Genomic DNA, 19,373 nt, shown 5'->3' on the forward strand with positions numbered 1-19,373 from the left:
CAAGGCAAAGAGGCCCCTAATGACACACATCAAGTACGAACCCCTTGCGGGGTTGCTGCCTTGAGGAGTACTCTGTCCCTTCCTCCCTCCTGCCTGGGCTTCGGAACTGAAGCCACTCCTTCCAGGTCCCTTTGCAGGGTTTCCCAAATTTGGGTCTCTAGCTGCTTTGGGACTACAATTCCCATCAATTTAATGGAAATGATATTAGTAATTTTGCTATAGTAACTGCAGGCCGCATCCAAGATTCTGAAAAAGCTGCTTTCAGAGAAAGACAGCTATGAAGTGCAGCTGTCATCTCTTTGTTCTGTTCTAAAGGTCTTTTGAATTACTAGTTTACAGCTGCATGTTCTCTGTCTCTCTCACTCTCTCACACACATTTTTAAAAAATAATGATAATAATAGCACAGTTATAAAAAGCAGCATGGACACATCCTGTGTCAGTGGCTGGGAATCCAATTCCTTATCTGCAGTGCAGTAGGGACAAAAAGGCACCCCATAACCACATTGTACAGTGTAAATGGGTTGGAGGACGTACTGAATACCTCATACAAGACAAATGTGTCTGCATCATCTGCATCTAGTTCCTGATTTAGGAAGCGAGTCTCTTCACACAAAAGCTGTTTTTCTGAATCAAGGTTTTAATATTTTGCTTTGATTTCTATTTTTTAAAATCATATGAAAAAGGGTTGTTTCTCTGCTCTTAATTTTAAAAAAATTTGCCGTTTTCACAAAGTAAAGCATGAAAGAAGAAAACAGGACGTACAAAGCACACATTTGCCATTCATCGTACAGAAATAAAAGTATTTTGTTCAAAGATTGTGTTCATGCACTATTCTCAGGAAATCTCTAAGTTTGTATTTCTCAAATAGTGTTCCATCCTCCCTAATGTAATTTGTGTTAATGGAGGCTGAATCAAGTGTCCATCTCTATTTGCATACGAAGGAAAGGGCTATCCTACTCCATTAAGTTTATTACCGTACCTTTAATGACTCTGTTTTGACACACCCAGTGCTCCAAGGAGGCTATAACCCATATCTTATCAGGCCAGCCTTTCACCGAAAAGCCCTTCATCTTCCAGTAGCTTTCCACTTCCATTCAGCCTGCTGAGGGCTACCAGTTTCCATTGAAGCAACTGAAGGCCCCCAGGTTGCCCAATATTTTGTAATGCTAGAACTGGGTGCTTGTCCAGCAATAGCTGATACTTTCTGCAAACACAGAATTCCAACACTCTGCAGGAAATCTGCATTCCTACCATATGTGGATAGGACTCCTCTTTCCCCATACCTCCTCTCAGAATGTACTCCTCTTGAAATGCACAGGTTTACCCCGTGCAATTTGATCAGGAACCAATGCCATATCTCCATGGCCTTAAGTTTGCTTCCTTTCTGTAAGCCACCCAGAGTGGCAGGGGAAGCCTAGCCACATGGGATGATGATGATGATGATGATTCCTGGATTCTAACTGACATAGTTTATAACAGTGTTTTGCCTGTGTTTTACCCCATATAGCATTCCAGGGGCGGACTTTGGTCTTTAAAATTTCATCGGTGCCCAATGTGAGGACAACATCGGCCCCCTTTGCCTTCTGTTCTGCTCAATTGACTACATTATAGATGAGACACCCTGAAACACCCACTAGGCTCAATGTCCAAGGCAGCAGAACCATCTCGATGCCCTAAATCTGCCTCTGCTGCGTGTCTTCTGAAATATTCTGCCCTAGCAGAGATATTTGCTTTATAATGAGAGGAAAGGTTTGCTAAACACATTTTGCACCGTCACCCTGAATACTTAACAAAGCCTTAAATTTCAGGCAAATATTAAACCCATTGCCCTTGACTGATTTCTAAAGCATATTGACATTCAAGGAAAATCAATGATTAAGCCTGGCATTTAGTCAGTGGACTCCAAGCTCAAATCTTGTAACCAGACAAGTGGCACATCAAGAAGCTCCTGTAAGGATGTTGTTGTGGCATTTCTGCCAGAAACTTGAGAGTTTAAACCATGAGTCTTCAGTGTCCAAAATACACTGCTGCAGACCATCTGGAGTGCCTCAGAATTTTGGTCTACTCATGAGGTGTAGCTTCTTCACAAGGAGCCTGTTACTCCTGATGAGCCCTTGTTCTTCAGGCAGGCACTTCAGTGTCTTACAGCTGACCTTTAGATGCTAGCTCATCCTCTAGTGGCAGCTCATCCTCTACCTCTGATACTGTTCCTGGGACCCCTGTATCTTGTGGAGGGGGTTGGGGATGCAGTCACCTCTGAAGGTCCCAGCTCCTCCTGCTCCATCTCACTGTTCATTGACATAACCTGCTCCCCTGTAGATGATCCACCTGCAAAGAGGATTCCTCCAGTGGGGGCATGACAGTTATAATATCTTAAGAGGTATTTTGAAAGGTTCAGTCCACAACTCCCTGCTGAGCAACCCAGCTGCAACCATTTGCCTCCAGAGTTTCTGCTGGAAGTACAGTAAATATCAGCGCTAGCAGTATCTGGGAGGAGAATGATTTTCAGCAGAAAACTGTGGTGGGGTCCCAAACTGGATTAGGAACATGTTCTGGATTGGAGGTTGCCCTGCAGCTGCTTTGCCTTCAAAGTAGGCACAGTGTAGTAAAACCACAAATAATGTAACATGTATTTTGACTCTGTGAGATGATTAGAGAGATAGATAGATGATAGATACTGTATTTTTTGCTCCATAAGACGCACCTAGTTTTTAGAGGAGGAAAACAAGAAAAAAAAATATTATGAACGAAACAGTGGATGTGTGATTTTTTCGGTGCAGGCTGTAGCCATGGACATGCTATGTGATCTGATGGTGAATTTGGGGTGACCCAGTGCAAAAATCCTGAGGATCCATGTGGATCCGTGCTTTGTAACCACGTTTTTGCGCCATTGCCGCCCCACGAAACAGTGGATATGTGTGTGTTTTTGGTGCAGGCTGTGGCCATGGACAGGCTATGTGATCTGATGGTGAATTTGGGGTGACCCAGTGCAAAAATCCTGAGGATCCATGTGCTTTTACCCCCCCCTCCCAGGCAGCCTCTTTTATCTCTAGAGTCCCTTATGTCCCTCCCGATCCCTTGCCGATTAGCTGCTCAGTGGCTTTGTTTCAACACCCCCTTCCCTCTTGTTTGCCTTAGTGTCTTTTCCTTAGCTGGAGCAGTTTTTTGCTCCTCCTTTTCTTCTAATTTCTCTCCTCATTGCTTTAATCTTCCTGTCTCCTCTCCTTGCAAGTTTATTGTCTTTACCTCCCCCCTCCCAGGCAGCCTCTTTTATTGCTAGAGTCCCTTATCTCCCCTCCCGATCACTTGCTGATCAGCTGCTCAGCGGCTTTGTTTCAACACCCCCTTCCCTCTTTCTAAAAAAAATAAATAAATCACGATCTGCTTTTTGCCCCTGGGCAATTCGGCTCCAGGGACCACGCATTCGCTCCACAAGGCGTACAGACATTTCCTCTTACTTTTTAGGAGGAAAAAAGTGCATCTTATGGAGCGGAAAATATGGTAGATGGTAGGGCCACCCCACGCCCACCCCATTGAGCTTCATGGTTGAGTAGGAAGCTGAACACAGATGTCTCCATTGGATCCAACATTCTTTGCATTGGATCTACTTTTGGAGAGCTGACAGTACTGTCGGTGTACATGCTCCCCCCAACATGATTTCTGGTCAATCTACCATGGAAAAACTTCAGGCAAGCGAAAGGAGCTAACCTGTGTCCTCCAGATGTTGGAATCCAGCCCCTCAGCCCTAGCCAATGTGACTAATGACCAGGGAGTGATGGAAGTTGTAGCCCAGCAACGTTCGGAGGGCCGCAGGTTGCTCCCTTTTATCTACTCCTTTCAGGTTAGAAAGGTTGTCAAATAGCTGGATTGCAGAACTCACAGATTCACGCCAGCTGAATACAGGAAAGTTTATTGATTATATGCCAAGGGGGAAAAAAAGACACATCAAAGAGCAGAGACAATGGTAGAAAGGAAAACAATAAGATAAAATCAGGCTACACCTAAGTTTACACGGGTTCTAATACAAACTGTTACTACAATCTTAACTCATCTCTTGGCAAACTTAGGGTCAACATACGGATGGCAGGGGAGACTGGGGACATGGCCACCCAACATTTTCATAAACATTCCGTAAGTTCATGGCAGCTAAGCCAATACATAAGGAGGCCCCGTTTCAATATACTGGAAGCAAAGTCCTTACAGCTGATAGCAACAAAAGTTTCAGAAATGATAACCTGCTATTAGGCCACATCTTTCTTTCGTAGACTTTATCACATGCTGAGATGGGAATTAGCAAGAACTTTGGTCTGGATTCAACTAAACGGGCACACTAGCGGAAACCAGGACAAAGGTATCTGCTAGCAATTTACCCACCTCTGCACCTTCTCAAAATTCACCCTGGAGCATCAGGATAAACCCCTAGAAAAGTGTGGGGGGAGGGAGGGGGGTTACTCCATCTGGCAAGCAAGAAGTGCTTCCACTGTCAGAACAATCATAATAGCACAAGGTTGAATTCCTCCCATTATGAGAACCTGTGTGTCCCATGACTTAATCTGGTAACTAACCCATCTCTCTGTATATATAACAAGTCACTTAAAAGATTATCTAGTACCGGCTTTGCCTTTGGAAACAGAAATATAGTTATTTTACTGTAAGTATAATCTATTGTAATGTGATTTATAGTAGCACTTTTTTTTTTACTGGCAATTAAAAAACTTTAGCTAGACTTTACTGCGCCCTTGAAACAATTTGTATAATAAATGTAGATACTGCTAAATTAAGGCACTTTATATACAGCTCCGAGTGATGAAAGGTGCTTTATAGAAATAGATGCAACAATTGCTCTGATCCAGATGACCATTCCGAGTACTCAGATGCATACATTGAGCTCTTCTGGTGAGGTCCCATTCATGTAAAATGCATATTATCAACGGAGAACTAAATTGCACATGCATCCATTTGCATGCAGAAATAGTGCTCAAAGGAAAGCTTTTGTACATGGAGAAATTCTACACATGCATCTGAGTTCTTCACCTATAAGCCATTTCTAGATCAGAAAGAGAGTTTACATGAAATCTTACTCAAATGCCAAATGGATAAAATGATGTATTTTTAATATGTTAGTCCAATATAACATGTCATTCTCTGACTGAAAATGAAAGTCGTCATCATGGTTTTTTTGGAAACAATAAGAAACTCAATATTATGTCAAGCTCCTTAACACCTGATAACTTGAGAACTGTGTTTGCATTAGTTTTCATTTATTTGGAAGTACAGAGGGGCTACTGTGCAGAAAATACCTTATCAAAAGAAGGTATTAGATTACCTTTGGCCATCACCTGGTCAACTAAGCTCTCAGGCATCTACATGTTTTCAACTCCTTAGCTAGAGAGAAAGCAAACCTCTTCAGATTTGGTCCATTAAGCAAAGATGAGGACAGAAGAGAAGAAAATGAAAACATAAACAAACTTAGCACTCATATTGATTATAGACATTGGGAGTAGTAGCTTCCTCTATGGTTCACTCTGTCATCCTTCTTCTCACCCCAAGATATTAAAATGTCAAGACAGTGCGGATGCTGAAACATAAAAAACAATATATATATGATTCTGACAAGCCTTGTTTCCCAGGTACTCAAAGAGTGCTGCTAGAATCTTACTGTCTCCTGTACTTTTCCAACCTGCCTTTGCAGGATATCAGTGACTACTAGCTATGATGTCTATGTTCTGCCTCCACTGCTGGTGGCTGTATGCCTTCAAATACTGCTTACTGTTGGAAAACTGTGTACGTGCAGCTACTCACACAGAGTCAATTAGGTTTGGCAGACAGCCAGAAGGCAATCTGAAGGAGTAAGTCCGTCTGGTGATAACAGAGGCTCCCTGATTGGTCAAGCTCTCTCAAGGGAGTGATAATTAATGGCCTACTAACTGGAATACGTGTGTTCAGTGGTTGGGTTCAGAGTTCTGTGTAAGTGTAGGAGTTGTGAGTCGTGTCAGAGAGAGCTAGCATAAGATCCGTGTTCTGTTCCTGTAAATAGTCCACTGTATATAATAAACACCTAACTACAAGTTCCTGGTTCCTGCTTCGTCTATCCTGTCTGGGGCCAAGTCGCCAATTGCTTCTGTGGATTCTGCGTGTACTCTGCTAGGTCTGGCTAAGGTCCTGCAACTAGTCAGAAAGTTGCGAAACTCCAATAGGTTTTGCCAGTATGGTTTCCCATATACATCTGATTGGTCACTATGAGAACAATCTGCTGATGAGCCTTTGAACTGATCCAACAGGACTCTTCTCATGGGAGAGAGAAGAGTCAAGGATGTTTGTCTTGTGCACATGGTAGTGGTCCACATGCAATCAGAAAGGGTCCATCCATTAGGTAGTGCGAGGCCACTGCCTCAGGCAGCAAAAGCCCCCCAAGCAGCATACCCATGGGTTCCCCGCCTGCCCCACCACCTCCACCAGTGGCAGAGAAGCAGAACCGATTTGAGGCAAGACAGCGCCCATTTTGGGTGAGATCTTGCCTGAAATTGGCACCAGCGGTGATAGTGCTTCTTCCCAGCAGTGGATGCAATGGGGCACAGGGCAGTGGCATAGCAGGTGGCCGTAGGAGCAGATAGGTGGTGGTGACAGCAATGACAGCAGAACTTCCAGGTGTCACATAAGCAGAAGCAGCTGCCTTGTCACAGGTGAGACTGTTTGTCCATCCATCAGAACCTGTTAGTTTGGGTATGACCTGATGATAATCATCTTGTTGTAACACAGAGACAGGCTTCTTCACTGGTAGAACCAGTGTTGCCTGCTGAAATACGAGACACCCCATAGATATTGGCATTTTGCTGCCTCGTGAAGATGCATCTCTATAGACAAACCTTCTCCTGATCTCCAGACCTGAAGCTCCGGATCTAATAATTTCAGTGCTGCTTAATTGATAAACTATTTTAATGCATTTATTTTATTGTGCATTTTAATTAGGTGTAAAGAGATATTCTATAATTGGTTTGTAAACCCCTAAGAAGCCATTTTGTTAAGTAAGCGATATCAATACACGCAACCCCCCATTCAATATGTGTGCAACTGTGCACATGTGCATTGTGCCAAACCCAGAAGTGACACAAAAACATCACAAAAATGTCAGAAATGGGATGTTTGCAGGCTTTTCCAATGGTGTTTCAAATATAAGCAATTTCACTGATCCGCATGGTGTCTCAGAACACAACCCCCAGGTAAATTGGGGGGGGGGGGGTTGCCTTTATATAAATAATAAAAATAATCATTTTGGCCAGTAGCTTTTTCTCTGACTAGTGACAGTGCTGTTCCAGAGCCCCAGACAGGGGGCTTTTCCCTGCTTTTCCCTGCTATGCCACCTGATCCTTTTCTGAAAGATTGTAAGCTGAACCTACACATGCAAATTGGATGTTCTGCTATGGATCTTACAGACATCATCCCAAACCCATCCCCTATGTGGAGGCAGCAACTGACATGGAGGCTTCCATTCGCCCAGTTAGTCTTGCCTGATTGGAAATCTGCAGGTAGCCCCACAAACTGTATCCCATAGTCAAGGAGAAGGTATTTAAAAGTACAGCTAAGAAAAAAGACAAAAGAATCACCTCTTTCCTGCCCGGAGCAATTCAAATCCTTCATTGATTTTTTCAAATGGTAGTGTATGGGTTATTAATGGATCCAAGATGAATTTCTTCCCCAGGAAATCAGAAACCAGTCTGGGGACAGAGTCTTTGCTCTTCCACCCTGAAAACCAGCAAACAGGGAAATATCAGGCAAAATGCAACATGGAAATAAGAGCAATACAAACTGTGAAACTATTTCCCTGAAGTTTTACTGCAAAGGACTCCTGCTTCCTTCAGAAAGAGCCACTAGAGCCCTTATCCAGGACTGTTGCAGGCCCAGCCATGCTGTCAGTAGCAGATGGCATGGTGGCACAGATACATTCACCCAATCTCTTGGTAGGTGCGTTGCTGCTGCTTACCAGGAGGGGAAGGGACAAACCAGAAGAGAAGGCAGAGCAGTGCAAAGGCACAGGTAAGTGCATTGGTTTAGGTACACTAGTGCATTTAAACCATGCTGACCTCATTGCCACTTCCCCTTCTTGGTAAGAAGCAATGACTCACCTGCCAGACATCAGGTAAGACTAAGAGCCTCCATCCCACTACTGCCTGTCGGCATCCTCTGACTCAGGATAAGTTCCTTGTTTTACCTCTGTCTCATCAGTCTTGAATAAGCCAAATAATACAAAATAACTAGCTGGCCAGCTTCTCCTGGGAAGTGGAGCCCACTACAGTCCAGCTTTGGTCATGAGGCTTCATCTGACTCTAGCTCACTGCAGGGACAACTTCTCTTGCAGCTGTCTTGGAGCTGTCCAAAGTGCTGAATGCTCTCTGCTTGGCTTGGACTTTAGACTGCTTCCCCTGCGACCGTTCAGGCTCCCACTTGAACTGGACAGCCTGTTCCTGGATCCAGCAGTTCACTGTTTCTCACCCCACCCTCCTCCCCAACTCTAAGAACCTCCAAGAGAAGCTTGAATTAGTACTGAGAAGTGGGGAGCTATCAAGTATGCCAATGGAACTCTTGTCATTGGCAGCTGACAACAGGATTCAGTTGTGTGCTGTTCCTGGGTTTGGAGGTACAGTTTGTACATTTCTGCATTAACTATCCCAAAGCACACTCAGAAACTCACCGCCATGTCCAAAATTATCCCTTTTTTGTGGACATGAAACTATCCAAAATTTTAACCTGCACACATGGAATTAATATGCTTTTGGGGGGGGGGAGCCCACAATCATACCTCCAAAAACAGATCCTTTCCAGGTACGTCCTGTGAAAAGCAACATTGGGTCAACAGCAATTGTAGAGGTGGAAGGAGGCACTCCCACAATTACACTGGTCCCATAGTTGCTGTGGCACGATGCCAGGGCAGCCGTCTGACGTAAAAAACAAAGACATGGCATTCCATTATTTGTTTCACTTACAAAATGTGGTGATGACAAAATAAAAGCTCTCCACTGGCCTAAATAGTAAAATGGGACAATGGTTATGTGGCACAGCCTACCCTCAGACATCAGTCATGCACCACAACCAACTTTATATTTTGCCACATATTTGTTCACCCAGGACTTTCTCAATCAATACTCCTGACTGTACTGATCTATCCCCAGGTTGGCGATTTTAATTCTGCCTTATTGGCACTAGTTGGCAGTCCAGTTTCTGAAGTCACATACCATGGTGTCAACACGCCCAATCACTTCAAACGAGTAGTCTACACCTTCACCATCAGTCAAGTCAAACAGCACTTCATTGATGGGCTTCTTGAAATCCAGAGGGTTGACGCACTCCGTGGCTCCCATCTCTTTAGCCTTGGGAAATTTATCCTTGTTGATGTCGACCCCGATGATTCGGGAAGCTCCAGCTGCTTTGCAGCCCATGACGGCTGAGAGACCAACTCCTCCCAGACCAAAAACAGCACAGGTTGAACCAGGCTCCACCTAGGAAACCATAAGATCAAAAAAATGGTTGCACAGCTCGGTAGTCCTAGTATATCTCAGTGTAGCATACTTTTCCAACTTTTGATCAGAAGACAATTTTACTGGTGTGGAAAAAATATGTAGTATTTTAACTTCTCAAAACAGGGTTTGGGCAATAGGTGGACAGGGAGCTGTTTCCATCCTGCTCTGCCAATTCACCTGGCTTTTTGGTCCCTTCCAGTAGGGACCAGCTTAGAATTTCAGAAATAAGGAGCATTTAAGGAGCTGTACCCTCTGAAATATGGTCCTTCTAATATGTGGTACAAAAAGTGTAAAATATGGAGCTATCCTTTGTGTGTTATGTATTCTGGATTGGTCTCAGGGCTATCCATCCCTTGAAATGGTAATTCGCAGACTTTGGTTCCTGAAATCAGGTTTACACAATACCTAGAACAGATCAGAGGGTTCTATACCTTGATTGTAGAACACCTGTTTTGGCTCAGTACAAAACAGCTTCTCAAGACTGTTGGAGATAATGGTCCAAGGGGACAGCATGCCATACCTATGGTGACAGCAGCATGTGCTCTGTCTCTTTGCTGTGACAGCTAAGTAGGCAAGACACTGCTGTGCTGAGATGGGACAACAAAGGACACATTGTATGGAATGCTAATGATCCTCAGCTACTTTACATTATTTTTCATCTCCGGATGAAATGAACAGGGGAACAAGGGATGAGACAAGACAAATGCATCCTGACTCATATGCAAATGGTAGGTAAATGGCAGAACTGAGCAGACCAATCTGTCAATGAAAACACAAATAATTGTATTTGCATCTAAGCCTGTGGTTCTCAAACGCTTTTCTCCGCGCAACACTTTCAGAATAAAAATTTTCTCATGCCACACCAATTTTTTTTAATTGATAAGAAATGCACTGGGAAACAAAAAGAAACAACTCCTAGCAGTGCTTGACTTATAACATAGAACACAACTACTTTATAAGATTATCATTGGACATCCAGAAAGTATAAAGCAATGCGGCTACATAAGAACATGAATCATTCCCAGGCTATAATTCTAAATGAGCCTCTTACATATGTACACAAAATATGTAAACAAAGTCAATGAGAGGTATGAGCTTGCTTTGGCTAGGTAATTTCATTTATATTAGGTCTAATTTGAGACAAACAAACTCATGTCTCCTCATCAACACAATGAAGCCGTTCGCTTTCTGATCATTCATATTTGTCCGAGTTGAAAATGCCTGTTCACACCAATATGTTGTGGAGAACAATAGCCAATGCTCTTTGAAGAGAGGTGTGGATACTGTTTCTGTTTGTATACCCCCCCCCCCAATATTTTGATACTATACTATTATTTTATTTATTTATTTATTTGTACCCCACCCATTTGGCTGGGTCTCCCCAGCCACTCTGGGCAGCTTCCAACAAAGATTAAAAATACATTAAAATGTCACACATTAAAAACTTCCCTGAACAGGGCTGCCTTCAGATGTCTTCTAAATGTCAGGTAGTTGTTTATCTCTTTGACATCTGATGGGAGGGCGTTCCACAGGGCGGGTGCCACTACCAAGAAGGCCCTCTGCCTGGTTCCCTGTAGCTTTGCTTTTTGCAGTGAGGGAACCGCCAGAAGGCCCTCAGCGCTGGACCTCAGCGTCCGGGCAGAATGATCAGGGTGGGGATGCTCCTTCAGGTATACTGGATCGAGGCCGTTTAAGGCTTTAAAGGTCAACACCAACACTTTCAATTGTGCTCAGAAATGTACTGGGAGCCAATGTAGGTCTTTCAAGACCGGTGTTATGTGGTCTTGGCGGCCGCCCCAGCTGCCGCATACTATACTATACTATACTATACTATACTATACTATACTATACTATACTATACTATACTATACTGCTTAAATGTTTCTTTGATTGTCCTTGAATCTTCCCACCGCCCTTGCCATCCTCTCCTGCCACACCAATGTGGCATGCCACTCCTTTTGAGAAGCATTGAGCTAAGCAGAGGATATACTTGTGCTCTAGTAGAACTCACCTTGGCTGTTTGAACAGCTGCACCATAGCCGGTGGAAAACCCGCAGCCGATCAGACACACTTTTTCCAAAGGAGCAGCAGCATCAATTTTCACCACTGCATTTTCGTGTACCACAGTGTATTCCGTGAAGGTGCTGGTGCTGATGAAATTATGAAGGCTTTTCCCTTTGCAGGTGAACCTGCTGGTGCCATCAAGCATTAATCCACGAGCCTCACTGAGGCTGTTGAAAAGAGACAGGCAGAAATGGAGGAAAAAATAGACAGTGACCTTAATGTGCATCTTAAAATGCAAATAGCACCACCTGGTTGTGTATATATAACAGTTATTGTAGTTCGGGTTAACCCTTTCCTTCTCTGCAGCAGCCTTGAGGAAAATCCTCCTCTAAATCGTTATTGTATCAGGAGGGAAGCTTCTATCAGAGGCAGTGCCAAATACTGGCTACAGTGCCCAATGGAAGCAGGTGAAGAACAATGTGAATCAGTACCAGTGCTTGGAATGAACTAGTTTAGTTTAACGAAGTTCACTGAATTGACTCAAAAATCTCTGAACTACACAGAGTGAACCAAAGATGAATTAGATGAGAGGCAGTGTGGTGTAGTGGTTAGAGTTTTGCCTAGAACCTGGGAGAAACCAGGGTTCAAATCCCCACTCAGCCACAAAGTCCACTGGGTGACCTTGGGGCAAACCCTGCCTCTCAGCCTAACCTACCTCACAGGGTTGTTGTGGGGATTAAATGAGAACACCACCTTGGGCTCCTTGGAGGGAAGGTGGGGTATAAACACAATTAATTAAAAAAAAGTAGTTCCTTTTTAAAAGTGAACTTCTCTGATTAATATAAGGAGATGGAACACTGCCTTGTGTACCTGCCTCTTTCCCTTTGTTTTAATTTAAACAACAGCCATTAAATTATGTCAGAAAAACTGTGTAATAATAATAATAATAATAATAATAATAATAATAATAATAATAAACAACTGAAGCTCACTCATGTTCAGAACAGAGGTTCCCTTTGGTACTTCGGCATGAAGTGCATTTTCCACATTGTGGAACAAAGAGGGGGATTACTTTGTCTCCTGTGGAGGAAAATACACAAATAGTTAAAACTTTTACATGAGACCCCATAACAATGTAGGAAAGCACAACTCAGCAGCCACTTAAGTAACACAACACTGGGAAAAAGGACTGCAATGTCATCAAAGAACTGTATTAAAACTTTTTTTATATATAAAAAACCCCCACATATTCATCATAAACTGGACAATTTGCATAGTGCAAAGACAACCTTCTATTTTTTTGCACAGGGCAAAAACGTTTACACTGTGATTTGCGAATATTAATTTTGCAACAACTTCTTCAGCTGAGACACTGATGGTCACAAGTGTTACCGTGTGAGAAGTAGCCCTCAGGGTCTCATGCGAAAGCCCTCACCCCCCACCCTTCATACCTGGTTTCACACAAGTCACTCCCTCTCCCACACTCTCTACAACACCAGCTGCTTCGTGGCCCAGAACAATTGGAAAAGGCATAGCAAAGGCACCGCTGATCACATGGTCATCTGAGCGACAGATCCCTGTGGCCAGAATCTGCACAGAAACAAAATTGTGCTTCAGGAGAGGAGAAATCATTGTGTTCTTTTCCTGTTTGGACGTTAGATATTAACACATTTCATGATAACTCGTTTAGCACCTGGCTGTTACCTGTGGAACAACATCTTGCAGCCTAGAGATGAAAAACGTGTGACCTTCCAAATGCTGTTGGACTCCCAACTCCCATCAGACACTGCCAGTATGGACAATAGTCAGTGATGATGGGAATTGGAGTCCAACAATATCTGGAAGGTCACAGGTTCACCATCCCTGCTCAAGGCTCTTGAATAAAAAATGTTCACAGAAGGGTTGAAGGAACTAGATTCCCCTACAGCAAATGATGAAACCAACAGTTAGATAATCTTGCATGCTTGCATTATTTTATTTTTTTGCTAAACCCATTTAATATGTATGGTGTACTTCTTAGGAGCTGGAATGATAATATTTGCTAAAACAGTGGCAAACAAGGGAAAACAGAATGTCTAAGGCTGTAGACACATTCAGAACACACACACACACACCCAGTTGTTAACCCTGTTGTTAACCCCTCACAGAGTTACAATTCCGAGTAATCCTTAACAAACTACAGTGCCCAGAATTCTTTGAGGGGGGAAAATGTGCTTTGGATGTGCTTTAAAGGTATATACAAAATAAAGGGTCTGTTTACCTTGGTTAAACTCGTGGCCTATCAAAGACCACCATTAGATCATCAAATGTGTAAGTCTTGTTATATGCTCTTTATTAAGAGCATTCTATTTCTCTAACGTAGACTGTGACTTCCTGAATTTGATTTCATAAATGCTATGTAACCGTAACATTTTGAACTATATCTTGTGTTTTTCAATAAACAAAGAACAACATTGCAAGGATGAGTCTTCAGTCCATGTAGCTTCAACGTGCTATGTCTCGTTTACCTTAATGCGAACTTCGTGAGCCTTTGGAGGAGCTACTTCCACTTGCTCAATGCTCAGAGGTTTCTTAACTTCCCAAGCAACGGCTGCTTTGCATTTAATGACCTGTCAAGATGATAGAAGAGATCAAATCACTTTTGTCATTGTGTGTTACACTTGAGGCACCTTAGATAATAGCTGGAAGATGGACCTCTGAGGTCTTCTAGTCTATGTTCAACGTCAGAAAGGTCCAAACAGTGAAGACAGGCGCAGGAAGAGCAAATAGTCTCTTGTGCATTGTAGATTTTTGAGGATATTTTCATTGAGACCTTTTGCAAGTGCCATAGGAAGTACCAGTAGGCACTCATGGGCACTCTGTTGGCAAACCTTGCCTAGCATAGGAATGGAGAAACCACAATGAATAACAGATGAGCAGCTGCTGGAAGCTTGTTTCTACCTTCCCTTCATCCTATGACCTCTACATCTCTTCCTTTTAGGTATGGAGAACCTCTGGCCTGCTGGCCCAGTTTATATTTTATATTGACATGCTCATTATGACATTTATGAAACATTGACTGTGTATTGGGATTTTCATTTGGTCTGCTGAGATTGGAACTGCACATTATTATGAATATGATGGTAACATTTGTAGGCCTTAGCTATTCACTGAAGTTAGATGGAGTTGTGTAAACAGTTCTACTATTCAGGGAAATAAAACATTCCCTCCCTTGAAAAATGGCCCCTAATTTTCCCCTTGAAAAATAAGATTACATTTGCTAAGGAATCTTATAGCAATGGGTGACACTGAATAATATACCAAAAATATTAAAACCATAAAAATATCAGAATATCAGCTGCTGCTGAGTCTTCAAAGACGTGGATGAAAGAGTTACAATAATGAACAAAAGGAAGATTTTGGGTAAGATTTGCAAGTTCTCCATGAAATAAATGAATTGATTCAATATACAACATAAGTTGGGAGGGATGAAGGAAATGTGTGAGAAAAAAACAGTTTCCAGATGCAAATCCTGCCAATTTTTATTGTGCAAAGTAGCTTATTTTCAAGAATTAGCAATGGTCCATAATTGGTTAATGGCAAAATCTTCCCCAAATTAACTTCCAAGATTAATTATTGGACAAGCCTAAAGAAAAGTCCCATATACAAAGGCTAGCTTTCAAAAACTGAGTGGATTAACTATTTCCAGATGCGTATCTGGGAAGAGTGCTTTAATTATTCAATCTGTCATGCAACATAGCACATTTAGAGATCCATACACATAGAAGTAAGAGCTGTGTGTGGAGAGAGGCCCTTTCCTCATCCTTTGGCCCCTTTGGAAAACTCAAAAAACCCTCTGCACCTGTCATTGGGAGGGGAGAGTGCAGCTGAATTGGGCACAGCTGTGGGCAGCCTGAGGAATTACCTTCCACCTTGGGCCTGCCCATAAAAAGCAAATCTAGAGTGAGAGACGAAGGTGATGTTGCCTTCTGTTTCCAGGGACTCTTCTGATATTTGCAGGTGGGCTGTGAGTTTGTTTGGGCTCTGGGTGAGAACCCAGAGGTGCATAGAGAAGGTGTGTCAGAAGGAAAATGAATTCATATTGAAATATATGAATTAATGCAACATTTTTATATGTAACTGTGTATTTTTGTAACATTTTGTTTGTCTGGTGTTGCTTCAGTTTTTTGTACACTGCAATTAGAGAAATTTTTAATCTATTAAGCGCTAAAGAAGTTAAATAATCAAATAGACTTATGCAGAGTTACGAGACAGATTTTGGTATTTTTCTTGTGGGAAGGGATTATAGGACCTCTTATGAGAGAGCCAGTGTGGTCTCGTGGTTAGAATTTGTAGTGGTTAGAGTGTTGGGTTCGGACCTGAGAGACCAGGGTTCAAATCTCCACTTGGCCATTAAGCTGACTTGGGCCTGTCACTGCTTCTCAGTCTAACCTATCTCACAGGAGGAATAATTGAGAAGGAACTACAGTGTATGCCACCTCCTTGGAGAAAAAGGTGTGATATAAATTCTGTGGTATTTTTTGTGGTTTTTTTAAAAAAAAGTGATGCTAAAACAACTTTTAGCCTGGAACGTGTCATTGGCAATACTATTAATGCAGGATAGAATGTAGAAGGGGAGGTATTTTCAAATGAGGTGATGAATATTCTTGCCAGCACATATTTTACATTGGAATTTCAGATCTGGCAAATGCAATAAATGTAGTGGTGTGGTGTTGCTTTTAGTAACCTCATTTCAATACAACCAGTAAAAGCTGCCTAAACAACACCCAGCGTCAGTTCATTTACTTTATCTCTTTTGCAGAAAACTGCTTCTTGGCAGGACATTCTGTAATAGTGAAGCAATCCCCACACCACTAAATATGTATCATCTATCTGACATGCTGTCTTTGGCAAAATTAGTCTTTTTTTTTTTATAAGCATGTCTGCTGTTATTGTAGGCAACATTAACTTTGGGAATCCAAAACTACTGAATACCACAAAGCACTTACTAGTGTCTCCTAGTTAAATGGTTCATTGAATTAAATGATAGAAAGTGCCATAGGTATTTGTTCATAATGGAGAGCGAAGAAATACAACTTTTTGTATATTCCTTTTATTGAATTGTATCCAACTGTCTGAGGAGAACCATTTGACTAACTTGGCAGATCCACTTAATTCAACAGGTCTATTCTGAGTATTACTTCTGTCAGATAAAACCCACTGAGTTTATGAGAGGAATAACAGAAGTCTGTGGAAGTACAGAAGCATTTCCATAATCCAAATTGAGATGTTGACTATCCTTAAGTATTCTTGTTAAAAATCAGTGGTGTGTGCATTCCTTATCCTTTAGTTTATTTCCACATTGTGAAGTTCTGCTTATATATGTAGAAGAAAGCCTCAGTCTGTGTATTTATTGAAGAAAATTGTGTTTCTTGGCAGTGCATTCAGGAAAATACTCAACCGTTTCTAATAAAACAGGCATATTATGCTTTAAATTATTTGAGCAAAGGAGTATCTGCCTCGGAACTGAAATATAAGAGGCCTGGCTTAAGAGTCTGTAGTATAGGGCTTAGACACAAAGGTAGCAAACACAGTGTGAGTTGTAGTCCAGCCACATCAACTCTCACCATTGGGAGTCCTGAAACATTGGGCTTCTCACTTTCTCAGTTTAAACTTCCCCCAGGTTACAGAGAAGAATAATGGGAGCAAAGGGAAGAAAACCATACACACCTCCCTTAGCTCCTTGGGGAATAGGTAGGATTTAAATAAAAGGTGGTGTTCATTATGAGCTTAATATCTGCGTTCTGTATGTTCCAGCTGAAATCTCACCAGAAAGTTTTAACCCACAGCCATCAGATTTGCACCTTTATGGATTGTTTAATACATATCTTTTTTTAAAAACGAAATACTTTTCTCAATGTGTTTATGGGAAGGTCCATGGCTTAGTGGTAGAACATTTGTTTGGCATTTAGAAGATCCTGGGTTCAATTGCCAGCATTTCCGGGTGGGGCTGGGAGAGAGCCCTGTCTGATATGCTAGAGAGCCACGGCCGGTCAGTGGAGCTCGGTGGACCAAATGGCCTGACTCTGCCAAAGGGCAGTGTCCTACGCTGCAATGGAAGGAGGAAGAAGATAGGCAAAGAGCTTTGAGGTGCCTTGAAGATTAAAAAATTTAAAATTCGGCTTTGTAATTCGGAATTTATGTGATGTGATTTAATTTGATTTGATTGGCCGGTTAATAATTTTTTATTTTTTAAAAAAATGAAGATTAAAAAATGATGAAGTGGACTGTACAGCAGGAAAGCGTGTGACGGAATAAACGCTGGAAGTCTAAGGTGCCACAAGACTCCTTGTGAGTTGTGCTGCTAGAGATTAAGACTGCTAGCCCTCTAAAAATACATAGAGCAATCCCAGTCCTATAAGATCATGAAAATAAGAGGTATTTGGGGCATAATGTATGCACTGCTTTCATATAAGAGGGAAGCTTAAAAACTCCAAAGTGTGGCAACAATCCAGCAAAAGTGAAGCACTGTTGAAGTCCCATTGCTTCCAGCAAGAATGAGTTAATCATGTATTTTAACTTTCCAGCTATAATTGGTGGAAACATAAGCAATGGCTAGGTATTGCTGCCCTACTTGTATTTTAACTTGAACAATGCTTTCTTTCTTTTTTTTTCTTTTTTAAAAACCTTTTGCTTTCAAGTTTCCATTATCTTAAAACGATTTTTCAATGCAGCAGCCTTCAACATAACAATTTTGTTGGATACTGTTGTACTGTACCTACTTGTTCCTTCCCAAATCGGTGGGCTCTTCCTGGCCCATGCAAAGTACTCCATGCCATAGAATTATATAATTTTAGAGGTGAAAATGACCTCAAGGGTCATCTCGTCCAGCTCCCTGCATCTATGAATGTTGCTTCTCCAGCTATTTGTGTTTTTAATTTTATAAGTTTTGTGACGACTCCATTGGAGTTTTATCCTTTTCAGCCCTGACTTTTAGAATCTTTTTTAAAAACTATATACAGTATATATAATCTCAACTGATACCCATGAAACAAATTTACAATTACAGGGGAAAAAATGAAAAGGAAATTACTTTAAAAATCATTTGTGCAGTCCAATATTAATTCTGGACCACGAGCACCAGTGAATACTCAGTGTTGATTTTTCTACTTACTTTGCCTGCGGTACTCATTGTGCTTCTTCCTCAGTTTTGCAGTCTCTCCTGCTCTCTGCTTTCTTGGTTTAGCCTGAGCAAATTGTTGGACAGTTTGCTTACCCAGTTCCCTTGCAAGCTACAACTGCACAAACACAGCTTGGTGCCTTTTAACCAAACCCACTTATTCTTAAATCCCACCCCAGAGCCCAAAAAGGAGATGCATTAAACCACTCCTCTGCTATGATACACGATTCCACACTGCAGCTTAGCAGCAATGGAGATAACGCTTATTAGATGTTGATTGATGCTTATCAAGGTGTTTAAAGCAGTGTTATAAACAAATATCCACACAGATATGTGCCAAATTAAACAGCATAAATCCATCCTGCTCTAATCACAGGTGCATCTAACATAGAAACCATTCATTCAGCTCCAGAGAGGAAATGAAACTAGATATAGGGTGTCTAGCATGTTACACTCCAGACCAATCTAATGAGGGGATGAAGAGGCAGCACTGTTCCTGTAGAACCTAGGGTTGCTCACTTGGCACCAGTTTTGATGAGTTTAGATACCTGGTGAAAATCTTATATATGCTAGGCCTTTTATTGACTAATGTTATTTTTTTAAAAATTGCCATTCATGTGTATCATTCTGTTTGTTTTTTGGTGAGTCTTTTGCTCTTTTTATTTTTAACATACTAATGGCATTGTGTGCCAAT

General features: G+C 41.9%; 2 protein-coding genes across 5 annotated transcripts in view; one reads left to right on the top strand and one right to left on the bottom strand.

Moving 5' to 3' along the window:
• C9H4orf17 (chromosome 9 C4orf17 homolog) overlaps positions 1-19,373 on the top strand; it is a 154,201-nt gene that overhangs the window by 114,643 nt on the left and 20,185 nt on the right. The window lies entirely within an intron of this gene.
• LOC114603912 (alcohol dehydrogenase 1A) lies at positions 3,896-18,830 on the bottom strand. The gene is made up of 9 exons (XM_028743399.2): positions 18,674-18,830; positions 14,028-14,129; positions 12,972-13,110; positions 12,513-12,600; positions 11,528-11,747; positions 9,232-9,495; positions 8,799-8,934; positions 7,606-7,744; positions 3,896-5,579 (listed from the first exon to the last, which is right to left on the bottom strand). The coding sequence occupies exons 1-9, from the start codon at positions 18,689-18,691 to the stop codon at positions 5,555-5,557; spliced, it is 1,131 nt and encodes a 376-aa protein (XP_028599232.2). The 5' UTR covers positions 18,692-18,830; the 3' UTR covers positions 3,896-5,554.

This window comes from Podarcis muralis, chromosome 9, assembly GCF_964188315.1.
Source record: "Podarcis muralis chromosome 9, rPodMur119.hap1.1, whole genome shotgun sequence".
In the NCBI taxonomy this organism is placed as follows: domain Eukaryota; kingdom Metazoa; phylum Chordata; class Lepidosauria; order Squamata; family Lacertidae; genus Podarcis; species Podarcis muralis.